The sequence below is a fragment of the Hydractinia symbiolongicarpus genome, chromosome 3 (assembly GCF_029227915.1).
Source record: "Hydractinia symbiolongicarpus strain clone_291-10 chromosome 3, HSymV2.1, whole genome shotgun sequence".
NCBI lineage: Eukaryota > Metazoa > Cnidaria > Hydrozoa > Anthoathecata > Hydractiniidae > Hydractinia > Hydractinia symbiolongicarpus.
In genome coordinates, this window is record NC_079877.1 from 22673998 (window position 1) to 22691194 (window position 17197).

The following is a 17197-nucleotide window of genomic DNA, read 5'->3' on the forward strand; positions in this document are numbered from 1 at the left end:
GCGAAGTCCTCAATAAGATCAAGAAAAACCACATATGTGTCGTCAATGTACCAGCAAATATGACCAAGTTTTATCAACCATTAGATTTAACTGTCAATGGACATGCAAAGCGCTTCTTGAGAAATAAATTCAGCACCTGGTACGCTGATCAAATTTCAAAGCAGCTTAATGATGGGGTCAAAATTGATGAAGTAGATGTTAAGCTGCGTTTAACTACTCTCAAACCCCTACATGCTCAATGGGTTGTCGACTTTTATGATGAGATGACTACCACCAAAGAAAAAGTATCATTGAAAGTGGATGGAGAGCAGCGGGAATTACTGATGCGATTCAGCTGGGTAGCAAGAATCTCCCTCCAATCGACCCATTTCAAGAGATCGACCCGTTATGTGAAAGCAGTCCAGTGGAGAACCAGCAGCTTCAATCGGTTTGTGGTTTGACCTTGGAAGAAAAGCAGATTGGATACTCTGAAAGAGCCGACGACGACGAAAATGACGATAGCGGTGAAGACGACGAAGATGAGGATTGTGATTTTGTGTGGGAAAGATCTGCTTTTGACGCTTTTGAAAGCATGGAAGATGAACAATGACACTGTTAGAACAAATATTTTTGTTACTCGTTAATACGAAAAGCTTTACCCTGTAAAACTTGTTCTCGCGAAAAATTTCGAAAGTGTTCATTCGCGAAAATATATTCCCGCGAAAAATCTTAGGAGAGGCTATTCGCGAAAATAAATTCCAAAAAAATTTCGCGATTTTTTGGCCTCGCGAAAATTTCTTCCGCGAAAATTTCTTCCTTTAAAGTATTGCAAAGCTACAAGTTCATGTTACGCAAGCACGAGCAAGGTATCTGGGTGTCAAAAAGAACGTTTTCAGAGTTCGGTGAAGTCAGTGAGAGAGGTAAAAATGAACACTGAACAAAAACAATGTTTCAATAAATAGGAATATTTTACAAACGAAAGAATCGATCTGCCAATGGTCACTTGTTTAAAGCAAATAGTGTGTGTGCTGTTTCGAAAAGAGGTTCGCAAGAAAATAAATCAACACCTGATGTTTATTGGAAAAGGATTTTGCTAAAAAAGAAGGAGGAGTTTTTCAGAATATTTTTGTTGCGTTTTCACTGTAATCATTGGTTTAGGTTTTCTTCATGTAAAATTCAAACTTCACACCCACCCCAATTTTTAACTGCTTTCTTTGTTCTGATTGCATGTGCTTCGAAAGAACGAATTTAGTTGTTTTGATTGAGATTTCATCTTATGTCATTTCCTGAGAGATTCTTTCAGTTTATTCGTGCTGCAAGTGAGCCAAAGCTGCAAAATTTGTTTAAATTTGTTACTTATCTAGGTATAAAATATCCGATCTTCTCTATTTTCGTGAAAAATAATTTGAAACCTGCTCAAATCTCCTAATTTTTTCCATGCCGATATCTCCTTCAGAAGGGCTAAAATTCCTCCTCAAATCTCCTCAAATTTGACTTTTCAAAAAGAGTAAAAACCTTGAATATATTTTATCTATATATTTTATCAAGCTACACTCAATGCTTCTTAAAAATCATCAATTTGAGAGTACCTCCATGATTTAAGCCTGAAATGTCTCTTACATATTTTGGGCCTCATTTTTTAAAAAAACATGTAGTGTTTTTACTTAACTTATGATATAAATCCAACGCTAAAAATTGATAAAAAAAGAAATCAGTAGGAAACACGGAGCGTGATAGGACGTTTTAAACGTTATTTTTCTCGAAATATTTAAAAATATACCCATTATTTTTTGTACATGTATTTACACAATTTATTTACAGGATAAAAGAAAGATAAACAGGGGTAAAATAAACTGGTTTTAAAGGAATTGTTTGATTTCGTCACATGTTGTGGATTTCCCTTCGGAGATTAAATTCAAGTCCTTCAAAGATGGACGTTTTTCGGGATCCGTATTCAAGCATTTTTTAATGATCTGTTTGAAGTCATCTGAATAGGAATCTGATAATTCCTGGGGTGAGTTGCCTTCTGTAATATCATTCAAGGCTTCGAACATGTTGGAAGCATCTTCAATTTTGTAAGCAGGTTCAAGAGCGGCTATCTCATATGTGATCACGCCCAATTCCCAAACCAAGCTGGATGTTGTTGGCTCTTCTCCGGTAATAACTTCCGGAGAAGTGTAAACACCAGTTGGCTCGTCATCCTCCATTATCAAGTTCTCCATCGCACTTGCTTCTTCTGATAAACTCATGATATCGCTCTCAAGTCTGATTTCTCCATCACTGGCGAAACCCAGCTTGTGTGTTTTCAGATTTTGACAATGTAAGCCCACTTTTGCTAAGGCGAGGATAACTTTTGTGACCTGATAAAGAACACACCAAATGGTGCTTTCTGAGATGGTAGTCTTCTGCTTCTTCACATTTTTGATCACATCGTCCATTCTCCTGGCATATTCCAAAACATAAACAACTTTGTCTTGCTGCAAGAAAGATGTGTAGCATTTTTGAACGCCAGTGAGGGAGAGATTTTCCCACTTACTGAGAACCTCAAAGCGTTCCTTCGATATTTCCTTTCTGTCAAGAACTTTTAGGATAACGGCTTTGGTATCCAATCGACATACAGCTTTGTATATCCCCGATTCCACATCTTCAGGTGTGACATCATCTTTGTTTACGAAGAAGTCATCGGTACCAAACGCTTTTGTTAAGTATTGCACAAGTGATTTTGGTAAATTCAATTCTTTGAAGAGATCTTTCGATTTGTCAATGCCTGTGGCTTGTAAAATTGTGTTTCGCGCACTTTGAAACAAACTCAATGGTGATTCGTTCTTTTTGTCTCCAGTTTTCTTAACAATATCGAAACTTGTACTTTGATCCATTTTTTGTGTAGAAGATGTGTGCGCGGTTGATATTGCGTGAGTGTTTTGCGTTGGATAAGTATATTTTATATTTGACGTCATATATAACGTCATTTTATTGAATATGGTAGTTTCGTCATTGTTTTTTTAAATCACGTTCATGCCCAATCTCTTTTCCAGGTTTTTTGTTATTTTGATATGAGTCTCTCGTATGCTATTTTTGCTGTTGTTGCACGAGTAAGATAATGGAAGATACAAAACTGCCCAAACAACATGACCTTAATTTTTTTCGGCACAAAACTTTTCGCAGTTGCGATAATTTTCGTCAATTAAGACCGACTTTGTTTGGACAAAATACACTATAAAATGTACCGACTTATTAAATTTGCTTTAAGCTCGTCTGGGAAGTGTGAATGAAATGAAGAGTGAAGTGGAAATGCTCTCATGTCAATCCTGTCAGAGTCAATCTTGACAGGTTTAGATTGGTATCTGACGTCAATTATTCATTTTATCGACGGCTTATTGCAACTATGGTTGATCAAAACAATCTTTTACCAAGGTTGATTTAAACCTGGCAAACCGCTGAAGCAAAGTTAGTCGATAGTTTTTATTAAACACCGAAAAAATGAACTTTTATGATCCTGTCTTCTTGTTAAAAAAACATTCTTTTGTTAAACTAAAGATAGAGAAAGAAATCGAGAATAAAAGTTTCTAGCTTGTCTCAGCGCAGTCAATAGTATCATTGACGTTATAAGGGCCGACGTAAAAAAAATAGAAATTTTTAACACAAAGCGGCGTTAATTTTGTAATACTATTTTCGCTAGTGTGCATCTGTTTTTTACATGCATTTTCTTAGGTCTCAGAAATTTTGTCCTTTATGTCAATAATAAAAAGAATATATACAAGTACAGTAAATATTCTTTAAGACGTCAGCAAAACGAGAAAAATGAGTTTGTCTGAAACTGAAGAGGATGAGCCCTTTTGAATACATCAGTCCTACTCCAGTGCAGATGCAATAGAGGAGAAAACAGTTTAATCTGATTATGAAATAAACGAAACACTGTAATGAACTAAATGTATCTGTTTTTTTAAGAAAGAGGGCAAATAAAATATTAATAATAGACGATTTTTTCTTTATCTTTTTTATAGTGATGTAACCCCATATATTTGACGTCTGTCTGTCTCCGAGAAAAACGTCGTGTTGCGGAGACACGAAATGCCATATATAAAAGACGGGCGACCCCGTGGATTTTTTTACTGGCGACCGACTATTTTGTTTATAACATTTGCATTTTCTGCATGCAAAGTCACGGTCACGTCTTTTGTCAGATGTTCTTGCACACGCATTAAACACATTATTGTTCTCACCGTTATTACGGAAACGCTAAACAAAGGAGAAATGTCCTGGAAGCGAGGTTGTAAATGCTTTTTGATCGTGTCATGAAATTTGTTTGTTTGTTTGCATCACAGTTATGAAACGTTTTTATGTCAGAGAATTCAAATTTCAAAACTGTTTTTTGGTTCATGGAATTATTGTTGATCAGACAAACAGGAAACATCATTGATAGTTTTTCGAGATCGCTCAATAATCTGTTTACATTGGATCAAACAATAAAATCACAAATATTTTGAAACAATAATCGATATTAGCAGCCATTTTAAATGTATTAATTTTACACAGTGAAACAGTTGAGAGTTGGTTTTATAATTTTCCCGGTGGATTAACATAAAAAAAAGAAATAGTAACTTCTTCATTGTGCTTTTTAATTGCATTTTTAGCTATTTTTGTTTTAATGGCAAAAGAAATCTTCTAAGAAGGAGAGCGAGCATTCCCCGTAGCAACTGCAGCGACACAGCTTTATGTTTGAATTAGTCAAGAAAAATAAAACATGTATCAACTTGAAAATAATCCAGTTTTTGATCAACTATTTGATTATCGGTTAAAGAAGCGCGATGTTTTCCGACACAGTAGAGAAAGTGCGAAAACAGTCAAGGTGTGTAAATTTTAAATACTGCTACAGAAGCTTTTTTAAGAAAGCAAAAATTTTAACCAGGCTGGTCATTTGAAATTCCAGCTTGATATTCTTATAAAACATTTTCTTATAAGAAAATCAAAGTGTTTATCTAACTTTGGATCTTTGAATGTTTTTATTTCATACTTTAGAGTTTAGTATCAAATCAGTAAAATGTTCGTATAATGCAATCCTCATCTTGTCTTAAAATTTTTTTGGACGAATTTTTTTCACTTGCAAGGACTTTTAGATGTCAATAAGAATATTTGGACTAAGAATTAAAAAATCTTTGACCAACTCTAAAATACAAACCGTTAATTTTCCACCATTTTTTTCAATAAGAATTAAAATGACTGAGTACCAAACTGATTAAAACGCTGTTTTCTTTTAAATAGCAAAATGATTTATTTGATACCCAGACTCAACCGTGGTGGGATTATATAAACGATTTAGTATGGAATCGAGACGTGGAAGAAATACAATCTATCGTGGAATCAGTACTGGCCTACCCTCAAAAAAGATATTTCTTTCTCGGTTGTCATCACGACCGAGATCAATCTATTTTGAAATATCTTGTTTGTTTAAAGAATAACTTGGATAGAGACTTAGAGGTAAGCATCAAGGGTCTGAGGCATAGGTTATAACTTTTTTTATATTTATTTACCCAGCCTCCTTTTTAGGTCTCGTATGTATTTTTTAAAGAAACTGTTTCTTAGAAAAAACATTTTTGCCTGAAATTTGGCCTAATGTAAAAAGCTCATGGATTTCATTTAGTCAAAGGAATCTCAAGTTTATTTTATAGCTGTCGGTCAACTCGTTCACCGGGTCTTTTATTCCTTGCTTCCTATATGTACTTTTGTAAGTTTGTAAACAAATATTTATATTGCTAGCCCTTTTTTGACTTGACCTAAAATATAAGTAAAAAATAAGATAAGGAGTGGTTTTTTCCTCGAGTAACAATGCCAACTATCAACGTTAATGTATGTATTAATGAATTTTTTAGCTTGAAAGTCGGATAGTATATGAAAAATTGTCCTGTTTGATTGAGTTATTATCTCCAGAAGAAAAATGGAAGAATCGAAATACCACCGAACGCTGGAGACATGACAGCGCGTGTAATTGTGACAAGGGCGTTACCATGGGCGGTGGGTGTAGACGACAACGAGTAAGTGTTGATTTTAATTCGAATTTAAAGAACATGTCTAACAACTATTTTTTTTTATCAAAAATCATATTTTCAGCTGATAAAAGCTTCTTTACGGCGGCTAGAAGAATTAAATGCAGAAATCAGAGAGAGAAAAGATAGACTTAATGTGTTTGATGGAAGACTCGACAATTTTCAAAGACAAAAAGGTACGTAAACTTTCATTTGCTTATTTTTTAAATTTGATTATTTGATTTTCCAGCTTAAGGTAATTTTAGAAGCTTTTATCGTGGGCCCATATATCTTTATCACTCGGAGTATTATAATGATCCATTCAGGTAGGAAGGATATTTAAGAAGTGGTGAATACTTTCCCTCTGTTTATTAGAAGCATATAAAAAGTGGCGGGAAAAAATGCAAAGAAAAATGTCTAAAGAGCGCAAAGAAAGAACAAAATTTCTATTGACGCAAATTGACACAGAAAATATTTGCAAGACAAAAAGAAAAAAGCAAAGAGAAATGGAACACCAAGAATATCTCAACAGAATGAAACAAATAACGGCTAAAAGAAAAAAATTGAAGGAGGAATTGTCTCTGAAGGAGGCGGCTGAAAAAGAAGAGTTGATGATGAGGGAAAAAGACAACAAACAACAACAAATACAACAACAGCAAAGGCGACAACGACATATTATGTTTCCTTCGATATTAAGAAAAACTCTAAAAACCGTTTTAACAAGCGGAGAAACAAACAAAAAACAAAAAACAAATCAATTGAAATTACCAATATTGAGAAAAAATGATGTTGCCTTATTTGAAGAAGATGACGCGAAAACAAAGCATAGTAAAAAGAAAGAAAAAATACAAAAAAGTAAATCGAATCATGAAAGTACTTTCTCCGAAGAAAAACATACATGGGAAAATGGAAAAAATGGAGATTTTCAAACGGAAAAGAAACAACCGCGATATTTAGAGACTGACCTGGGCAAGATAAACACAATCCAACAAATAATTTTACAGGTACAGAATTTATATGGTTTTCTCATCATACGACGAAATTTCAACTTAGCAGAAGGAACTCAACCAAATACTGATAGTTTAAGCTTTCCTGCTAGGTTTTCATCAATGTCTTTCTTTTTCTGATGAAATAAGATGAGAAAAAATTGTCTTAGAATTTCTGCTACTGAGTAAGATAGACAAAGTGGGTTAATTTAAAAAGGATTCATTGAGGGTTTGTCATGGTACGTCTTTCGTCGCTCAGGGAAACGTTATTCTCTTCCCTAGACCTATTGGGAATGATTCTCAGGTTTTATTAAACAGCTCCAGAGACGAGAGCACGTGTGTACAATTCCTCCTTTCAGCATCCTTTTTGCTTTATTATTTATCTCTTAATTTAGCGAAAAGGAGTGGAAGAAGGAAGAACTAAAACACACAACAAACAAACTTTTACAATCACGTATTCATTAGACGGAGTTGAATGGCTGTCCTATGACGATAAATACGGGGAGGCGCTGGTCTGTACTTTATAGCTCATAAGCGTGTGCATTTTTATGTCTATGATGTGTTTTTAGTATTGCGTTCAAGAGTTGTAGCTTTTTGGGGTCCCAAAATTAATATGAATAATAAAAAACATCAAAATCTCCAGCATGAAAGTTGCTAAATGTAAACACATACGTCGTAGGTAAGAAGAGAAGAAATGAATGTAATAGGTACCGTACTTTTATATGCCAACAAATTATATATCTTTAATTCAGAAAAGGCAAAAACTTGTTTTGCACCCTAACCCTTTGTTTGCAATTCTGGACATAATATTTTTGCAAATAGCCATTTTTGGCTATTTCTACAAGTGACCAAACAGAATCGTCTTGTCAAAACTCTGCATATAAGCTGCAAAGTTCTGTGTTTGCAGGCTAACAGCCTAGGTAAACATTGACAAAATTTCAGAACAATCCACACGATGGCCAGCTAACGTACAAAAGTGGGAAAACAGGCATACTGGCGCCAGCAAAAGCTAATATGGCTAACATATCGAAACAATCTAAGATGTTAAATCCACTGGCGATCTTTGACAGTTAAACGTTTACAACTTTGCACTTTAAGAAAGTTTATAATTGCTTGTCAGTACATAACCTCGACACTAGGTCCCCTTTCTATTTTTCTGAGGACATACTACGAAATTCGCCCCTCTTTTTGCAATATTACGTCCGGAATTGTAGGAGTCTGAAGACTTAGAGACAATAGAACAATTTCATTTTTAAAATGATAATCACGAGTACGTATTTGTTTGTGACTCATTGAGATACCATCCTTGTTTAGATTTTTGAAGCTGCGCCTTTTCAAATATCTACACATTCGTTAAGCGAAGAACTGGTGACTAAGTTTATTCGTATTTACCCTACAGGATGTTTCGCAGGCGACGAGTTTTTAGATTCGATATTGCAAGTGGAATTCAAAGGTTAATCATATTTTGTGATCTTAATATGTTAAAAGATTCGGAAGAAAAGAATTTGAAGAGTAATTACTAACCTTATTTTAGATGTTTCAAACACAGAAGTTTCTGAAGGAAAGGAACAGAAAAAAAAGGTAAAGGAATTTTAAGTTTTTGAGATAGTTAAACTTTTATGCGATCAAGAAAAAATACCTATAAAATTCTCATATCACCCCTTTAATACCGTATTTTACCTTGCTTAGCAATAAAAAAGTCAATCAATGCAGTTTTACTTAATCTTCTATGTTTAGCATTTACTAAGAAGTCTGGCGGCGAGATATACAATATGAACCTCTGCCAGCGCCTCTATTCTCTCTGAACACAAAAGCTAAGAATGTCTCGATATCAGTTCGGCAAAGAGGACTAAATTTTTAAGGGTAGATTAAACAACTGCCCTCTAAAAGGGCATTTCCTCTTTTTTATAAGGGCGACAAACGAAACTTTTAAAAAAATGGCATTTTAAAACGAAATTGTAAATTCTAATAATTCTATTTCCCATATATTATATATCTAGATTGCTAATTTTTTACAGAAGCACCAAAAGAAACACGGTCAGGTGAAGTTAAAACCAGTTGCTCATATTACAACGCCACCGCAAACTGATACGTTACCGCCAATTGACCCGCCCTTGGAGTCTGTGCCTGCTAATGAAATCGTGCTTGATGAGAGAAGTGCTATATATGACAAATTATTTCAAGACGACCTAAAAAGTAGTGGATGCGTTTGCTAAATTTTTCTGTTTTGTTTTTGTAGTTACGAATCTACGAAAAGTAAGGAGGCCATGTTTCAGCTTTAATATTGGTCCTTCTTCTCAGGGCAAATGTTTGAGATGGTCACCCGTTGCGCTATCTAACGCCGCTTTATTTTTTGCCGTCCTGTTTGTCGAAAGATTCCTGGGAGTGAACATGTTGCAAAGTTTACAGCCAATAAAATAGTAGATTTATTTGTTTTAATTTTGAACATCTTTTTCAGTTCATTTGGATGAAGAGTTGTTAAAATACCAAAATCACGTAACTTCTACCTCACGTAAAATAATGGCGTTTAAAGGAGAAAGTGTCATTGAAGAAGAAGAAGAAAAAGAAGAAGATGTCGAAGAAGCAAAAGAAACAAAAGAAACAAAATTTCGCAAAATGGTTTTTTTAGCTAACAAAAGAAGAAAACTAAAATTACAATTAGAACTAAACAGAAAGAAAAATCAAATAAAAATATATAAAAGCAAAAAAGAAGAAATTATAAGCAAGCGTGAAATAACTGTCAACCAGGGTAAGCATCATTTCTACAACGACGCCCAAATTAAATTAATCATTTTAACTCTGATCCTTACTAAATTGTTACTCACGCCCGTATGGAGGAGGGTTAGGGAAAGGAGTGTTAAATAGCTCGAATCTGAACAGTGACAATTGCTAAGCGAAAATCGCGATAAACGATCCACAATGTATTATAAAAGTCATCGTGTATGACAATCCTGACCTATTGCATCATCTCGAAGTTAACTCTTTCTTTTGTAACGTTTAGAAGACTTCTTTTCGATGTACTGCATCATAACAGATGAGCAACAAGAATGGTATACGGCTATATACAGAGATGTGAGTGTACATTGCGTTATTAAAGCTTACCACACGAAACACGAAAATGATTTCCCACCCAAGTACTGTGATAGCCAGCAGCAGCCTTGCTTATAACAAAGCACTACTTTAAGCTGATCAATTTTCGCGAATCTATCACTCTTTCCTATTTTAATTTATTCCTAGGTTTGAGGGGAAAGTAAACAAACAACAAAATATTTGTTAAAATGTTGTTACTAATACCATAAGAAATCAAGTTTATGTACTGTTTCAGACAACTGAAGTCACATCAATACTAGTCTTACCGCCTCAAAAAGCGGCTTGAATTCTCAAATCCTATTTTCGTAGAAAAAAGACTGGGACGAACGTGGTTAATGGCGCAAGAAAGAGCACTTCTATATAGCGACTAAATATTAAGCAGAATGGTTTAAAAGTATCTGTCCTAGAAATGACTGACTTTAAAAAGCTAGAAAATGTCGAATAAGTTAAAGTATTTTTGCGCAGATGAATACTCGCAAATTTGATTTAAATTTGCAAAAGTCGCGAAGATTGTTGTTCGCGAAAATTTATCAAATAAGAGATTCAATCCTTCAAAAAGAAGGCAAATTTTCTTTATCCTAGAACTCGTGTACTTATTATCTCATTTTATACCAACCTATAGAAAATGTTGAGATCTTTCAGAATACATAAATCAGAATATTTTTCGTAATACTAGATTTTGTGGAACTATATATAATATCTATGAAATAATAGTAATTTCTGTCCTGATTACAAAAAACATTGGCAACCTTGTCACGAGTGCTACGTCTATGATTAACAGACGAGCCCTGAGGATGAGATTGATACAACGCTCCTCCATTCTCACTTTTAATTCTTTTGTTTTCATCATCTCTTTTAAATTTTTATTTTCAGCTACAAGAACAGCAAGATGAAACATCAAGAGAAGACTTAACTATGGAGGATGTGTCTGATGCTCTTCTGATTGTTCACAAGTCTTTAGTCTCAGACAATGAATTGCAATATATAAAGACAGTAATTATTTACCAACTTTATTTTAATCTCTTATATTTTGTTTATCTTTCGTCTGTGATTTTGCATAGACTATAAATACAAAGAGCTCTGAGAACGAGAAAACGATAGATATAAAACTCTCCTAATAGCTATAAACGTACTAACCGCTAACCCTTCGTACATATCGCGGTTTCGTGCATCCCTGTCTGCATCTGCAGGCCCGAACTGAGGTGGGTGGTGTGGTCCGAAATAAAATTGCGACGTAGCCATTTTAAATGGAGAGATTTGTGATCCGTATTTTTCAGGTTTTGGACATACTAGGTGTGAATCTTGATGGAAAAATCAGTTTACAAGTATTTTCATTGGTAGCTGCGTTTGCTGAAAAAATCATTTCAACTAGGTATGCTAATTTGTAATGCACATGCGGGATATATGACACTACTTTTGACGTAAAAAATTTTCTTTTCAGATTTACTGACACAAAGCTGTCCATATCTTTGATAGTGTCTTATCTCTGTATTATATGCATTAAAAAATCCTACAATTATTTTGGGGACGCCAATAAATTACGCACCCTTGGAAAAAAATTTCAGCTGAGGCTGGCCATAGTTTTATTTACGTACGCATTCTGTTCGGAGAAAACTCTTTTGTTTTGTTTATTCCGTATATATTATTGCTGATAATAAATTTTACAACAATGCAGAAACCTCAAGAACTGCTTGCGTACAAAATTTTCTAGCGAAAAATTCCCGCTTTCTTAAAGTTAATTGTCACTTCAGAAATTTTTATGTGCAAAAAGAAACGTGTAAAATGAAGACTGAGTATAATGTTTAGTTTAAATAGGGAAGGAGCCCGAAAAGTCTGGGAATGGTGTATGCACACTTTATGGGCCAGTATTTACTTTTTTTTCTTGTGAAAATTTTGACATGTATCAATTTTGCTTATGATTCCACCTTTAATCGCATTTTTTTTTGTTACATTTCAGAGAACTATTTCGTTATGATATTGCAAATGTGGATTATAAAACGCTTTCAACTTGTTTCTCCAAAGCAAAACAACTTTACACAATTTTGCTGCGAGAAAAGGAGACAGTTATCCATGTGGAAGATCTAATGTTTGAGTTACACGCCGCTGAAATGAACCAGAAAATACTCAAGTATATATTACAGAACCAGGATAAAACCAAAATAGATTTTTTAGATTATATAACCTACTTTCCTTTATTTATACATACACACGATGTTATTGTACAAAATCCTATGTAATCTTACATGCGTTATTATACTGAGTTTACCGCCGTCTTTATTTTGTACCCTTTTCCCTCAATATGAAATTGGAAAGAAGTGATACGGAAAAGAGACTTGTGGTGATTCTTATAAATACAATAAATGCTCTAACAAGCGCCCAATTTCGCGAGATTATAGAGGGGCGTATAACAGAGAGGCGTTAAAATACAGGAAGGTGTTTGTATATAATCTCCGCCTTCGTGTCTATTATTTTAAAGTGTTTTTGTTTATCTCAAAGTCCATACTTTCGTCAAAAAGATTGAGCAATTGACCTAGCATACCTTATTTTAGCTGTAATCTTTTTATATCTACTATGCCAGCAAACGTCATTCAACGATAGACACGACTGTCTATTATTGCCAACAATATTTAAGCTGACTGATGTCATTACAAAATTGACGTATGTTTTGTTTTTAACAGACACCTCTTTAGGGATATTTCGAGAGGTGAGGGGAAGATTGTCACTAAAAACTTTTTCTCTATTTTAATGACATTGTCAGAGAGAATATATGCGAATAACAATTGTTTTAAGTATCTGCTCTATGCATAACATTAAACTTTGAGTGGTGTATTTTACAGAAACCTGTCTCTGTCAAGCAGAAGAACATTCCTCAAGACATCAGGACTCACGATTTTTAGTCAAAAAATTACCTTAGGGAAATTGTTATCGGAGGGGGAACATTTAAAGTATTCACGAAAATAAAAAATTTTAATTGAACTTCCCTCAATCTTCTAAATTTAATAGTACTGGGTTTTTTTAATAATCAATTTTTTTAAAAAACTTAATTTTGTAAGGGAAATCACAATTTTGTAAGCATTCCAGCAACAGTCATCAATTGTCATATCGTTTTGGAACATTCTTGTTCTTCCAAACAATGATAATTTGACGTCATGTTGTTTCGCTTTTTCTTTTTCCATAATTAAAATTTCCATAATTACACAATTTGTGTTCGACATGCCAGACAGTTAACTCGTTTATTTCCCTTATCAAGTTTATATATCGTGTTTATTTGAAAGATCTTTACGTAAATATATGTGGATGGCGGCCAAATTGGAAAATGAATCGAAAAGAGTTGATAAAGACCTTTTTTCTTAATTATAAGATTTATCTATCTTACGTCACACTAAAAATTAATAAATTAAACAAAATTTATCATTTCCGTAAGTCTAGTTTCCCTGATCAAAGCTTGTTTGACGGAAATGAAATGATAAAAGGTTCAATTACAGCTAATTATTTTAAACACATTCGTAAGTTGGTTAATTACCGAAGTTTTTTATTATAATCGCTGGAAAGTACCTAGTTGTTGTGAAATCAAAACATTCACCAAATACAAGTTTAGATAGCATCTGCCTATGTAACATGATAATTCATATCTTTAATTTTACTACGATTACATTATTTGCACCAGGCGAAAAAAATTCTCCCCGTTTAAAAATAGACATCATTTATTTTAACAAATTGGAGAAACTTAAAATTTCCCTTTTAATATAATGACGGGGAAGTACAACTTGATCTTTTTCTGTCTTTCGCTTTTTTTATACCGATTAGTTGAACCAGCTAAGTAGAGAAATACATTCTAAATCTCGTTCCCAGGCCATTTGCACTGAAAATTGATTTATAAAAATATTAAATATGAGAACTGCTAAAATTTTAGAATTGGATAAGAACATGGTCAAGAAAGAAAATAGTCTGGATAGTCGGTTAAAGTATTTTTTCACCAAATTTTAAAGTTTTGAAGTTTTCATTGCAAATTTTGAAGTTCCTAATTGTCTTTATTGCTGCTAATTTCAACTAAGCAAAATTTTGTGTGTACACAATTTGGGACGGGACAATCTTGGAACGCGCCCCGTCTTAAGACTGGCCAGGCCAATCTTCCGACAGTGACAAATGGGTGGCCAGTCTTAAGACAGGACTGCCCAATCTATGGACGCACATGCCCAATCTTAGAATAATTGTGGAAAACAAACAGAACAAAAAAAATTTTAGACTCTACCTCAAAAAAGAAACTCTAAATTGAAACTTTTCATGAAAACTCAAAGGCCAAAAATTTATATATACCATGTATTATACATGTATTTAAAAAAATTGAAACTACTCAACCATATTAGCTTGCTAGCTAGCAAGCTGGCTAAACATCTCATCCAATGAAATTAACAACTAGCTAACTAATAATATGGTTGAATAAGATTTTTCCGATTTTTTCATAAATATATATAAACATTTTATTTTTAAAATTTAGCCACTACAAGCTGTATATAAATGCTAAATGTGTAACACCTGCTATACCACTACCTAGCTACCTACGATTTTTACTCTACTGTGTCCGAAAACAGGCCGGGTCAATTCAACAGTACCAAAATATGATGTTTTAATGTGCCTGAGAATGTTTGTTGGTTCTTGCAAACAACAGAGCTCGCGTGGCAAATCCCTTCTTTAAAATCTAAAAGGTGTCTGTCTAGGAGAAGATGGGCCTAATAGGGTCTTTTGTCCAATCTTGTGACACCCTGCCCAGTCTTAAGTCTGGCCGGCCAGTCTTAAGACTGGTCAAATGTATGTCCAAAGATTGGGCGTTCTAAGATTTGGCAGAAAAGGGACACAGTAATATGTAAACAGAGTGATAGCAGCTAACCCAGTAACTGGAAAGAGAAGGAGAAGTAGAAAAGAGAAAGCGTTGTACAAATTAATATAAACAGTTTTTATTTACAGTTTAGCAAAAATATTTACAATTATCATTTTATTGCAATGTATTACAAACTCAGTGCTGTAGACAAACTATAACTTATCGAGAATTATGATATATAAAATAAAAGCAATTTGATTTTAATGAGATCTTGTTCGTCCTCATTAGGTCGGATGTAAGTCGACATTTTTGAATTTTGTCAGTCAAACTCTCATATGGGTAATCTTTTTACGTCACGATAACCGAGACTAACAAGTTTGTAAAATCAGCTTTAAATTATTTTTTTATTATTAAATATATAAATTTAAAAAAAAAATACTAATTACATTATGCGTAACGCGTTTAAAAATATATTTTTAATACGATTTTCTTTTGTAAGAAATAAATACAAATTAAGACTACAAACCTGAAAATGAATAGCATCGGCATAAATGTGTCCCATAAAATGGACAAAAGTACCAATGTAATATAACCTATCTTCTATTCTTATAACATTAAAAAAAAATTATTTCGCTTCATAAATAAAAGTTTTTTCTACTTTTTATACTCTCCCTTTGAAATTTTTCTTGTCTATTTTCTTTTCTTTTTTTTTTGTTATTATTTTTTTACTTAATCAAGATGGCTTTGGTGAAATTCTATCAGAAACCATGTATACACCAAAATATGATTTATCCGGAGACATTCTAAATTTTATCCCACTTCCGTACGATGACAAATACAAGTGATCATCTTTCTTCAAATAGATTAATCGGCCAACATGGCGCGTACACGTGTGTTTACACGAATTTAATGGTACCGAAGCTACGGCTATTTTATTTGTTCGGTTATGTTCTATGTAAAAATCCATGCTTTCACCTTTAAAATGTCCCACATTTTCGAAGAAGAACATCTAAAATGAAAATAATTTATTAAAATTGAAATAACGACAACAATAAAAAGTATTTAGAGAAAGAAAAAAAATGATTTTATATCTACCTGAGCATAAACGTAATAATATCCAGATCTTTTAATATCAACATAACCGTGATTGTAGACAATATCACCAACCAAAACTTTCTGTTTCCAAGGGTACGATCTACCTATGGTCAAAATGAAGTAAATTAAGCCTCTGTTTTCTTATTTAATTTTGCACATGGAGTATTGAGAAAGTACATTTAAAACGATATAAACTATATCTAGTTTTTGAGAAAAAAAAACTGAGTTGACTCGATAATTACCTCGATGACTCTCAATAATTTCATTATGACCCCCTGAAAACGAGATAGCGGCAAAAGGTTTCTAAATACAAGAAATTAATATCGATAAATAATGAGAAGAGATTAGGAACTAGGTAGTGTAAAAGCAATAATCAAATTAAATTCCGGGGAAAACCCTGATTATTTACAATGGCAAATTGATCACCAAATCAACGTTGGAAAAACATGAAACGTTTTTGATAAAAAGTTAGTAAATAAATATTACAACTTTCTCTTCTCATCGAAAATAGCAAAAACATTTACGAGTATCGGAATTACGGTTGCAACCTAAATAAGCATATTTTTTTATTTACGTTATTAAGTTTTATTTCAATTTCCTATGCTTAACATCTTCAAATCCCACTTTCTCTGGACACACACACCAATCTTAAATACAAAAGTTTAACTCACTTGTTTTGGTGGCGCTTTAGCGACAACTGGTCTGGAAAGCTTTTGAATTCTCTTCTCCTGCGCTGCTATGGTACGATTAATCGACTTCAGGGCACTGCTAAGAGAAGCTGTTTTCTGTTCAGCCTTTTCAGTTTTTTCTTCGAAACTATCGTACAATTTCGTGCTATACCATACTGCAGAACCAATTAATAACAGCATGAGAATGATACACCAACCCCATTTCCATTTTGTTGTTTTGTCGGTTAGTTGTTTTATCGGTTCGTTAGTGGGTAAATATACTGTACTGCTACACATTTTGCCCTGCAGATGATGACATCCAGTCCATTTGATGTCGTGTTGAGCCATGTTGGTTGTATTAAGCATTTTGCTGCAGTGCGTTATAATTTAATCGTCTTCTTTCTTACCTGTAGCTGTCTATAAGCGTTATGGTTTCACTGCCAAATTCTTTTATATACATCATTATCTCGGGTTTTTTTTGTTTATTTGTTTAGGGAACTTTGACGTTGGGAATTGCCCTAATCGACTTTCGCTTCC

General features: G+C 33.6%; 3 protein-coding genes across 5 annotated transcripts; 1 reads left to right on the plus strand and 2 right to left on the minus strand.

Annotated features, from left to right (window-relative positions):
- Positions 1-1762: 1762 nt before the first annotated feature.
- Positions 1763-3347, minus strand: LOC130635454 (serine/threonine-protein kinase Nek7-like). The gene has a single exon (XM_057444787.1). The coding sequence runs from the start codon at positions 2946-2948 to the stop codon at positions 1839-1841; it is 1110 nt and encodes a 369-aa protein (XP_057300770.1). The 5' UTR covers positions 2949-3347; the 3' UTR covers positions 1763-1838.
- A 1156-nt stretch (positions 3348-4503) lies between these two features.
- LOC130636255 (trichohyalin-like) lies at positions 4504-12344 on the plus strand. 3 transcript variants are annotated; one of them, XM_057445912.1, is made up of 14 exons: positions 4506-4828; positions 5242-5457; positions 5850-6011; positions 6088-6199; positions 6378-7006; positions 7384-7500; positions 8303-8441; positions 8523-8569; positions 8989-9184; positions 9447-9737; positions 9990-10060; positions 10952-11071; positions 11356-11450; positions 12036-12344. In XM_057445912.1, the coding sequence occupies exons 1-14, from the start codon at positions 4724-4726 to the stop codon at positions 12313-12315; spliced, it is 2580 nt and encodes an 859-aa protein (XP_057301895.1). In that variant the 5' UTR covers positions 4506-4723; the 3' UTR covers positions 12316-12344. The 3 variants fall into 3 exon arrangements, with proteins under 3 accessions (XP_057301898.1, XP_057301895.1, XP_057301896.1); XM_057445913.1 differs by having other exon boundaries at positions 9007-9184; XM_057445915.1 differs by lacking the exon at positions 7384-7500 and having other exon boundaries at positions 4504-4828.
- Positions 12345-15008: 2664 nt separating this feature from the next.
- LOC130636257 (uncharacterized) lies at positions 15009-17194 on the minus strand. The gene is made up of 4 exons (XM_057445917.1): positions 16664-17194; positions 16235-16295; positions 15993-16096; positions 15009-15906 (listed from the first exon to the last, which is right to left on the minus strand). The coding sequence occupies exons 1-4, from the start codon at positions 17024-17026 to the stop codon at positions 15631-15633; spliced, it is 804 nt and encodes a 267-aa protein (XP_057301900.1). The 5' UTR covers positions 17027-17194; the 3' UTR covers positions 15009-15630.
- Between the last annotated feature and the right edge of the window lie 3 nt (positions 17195-17197).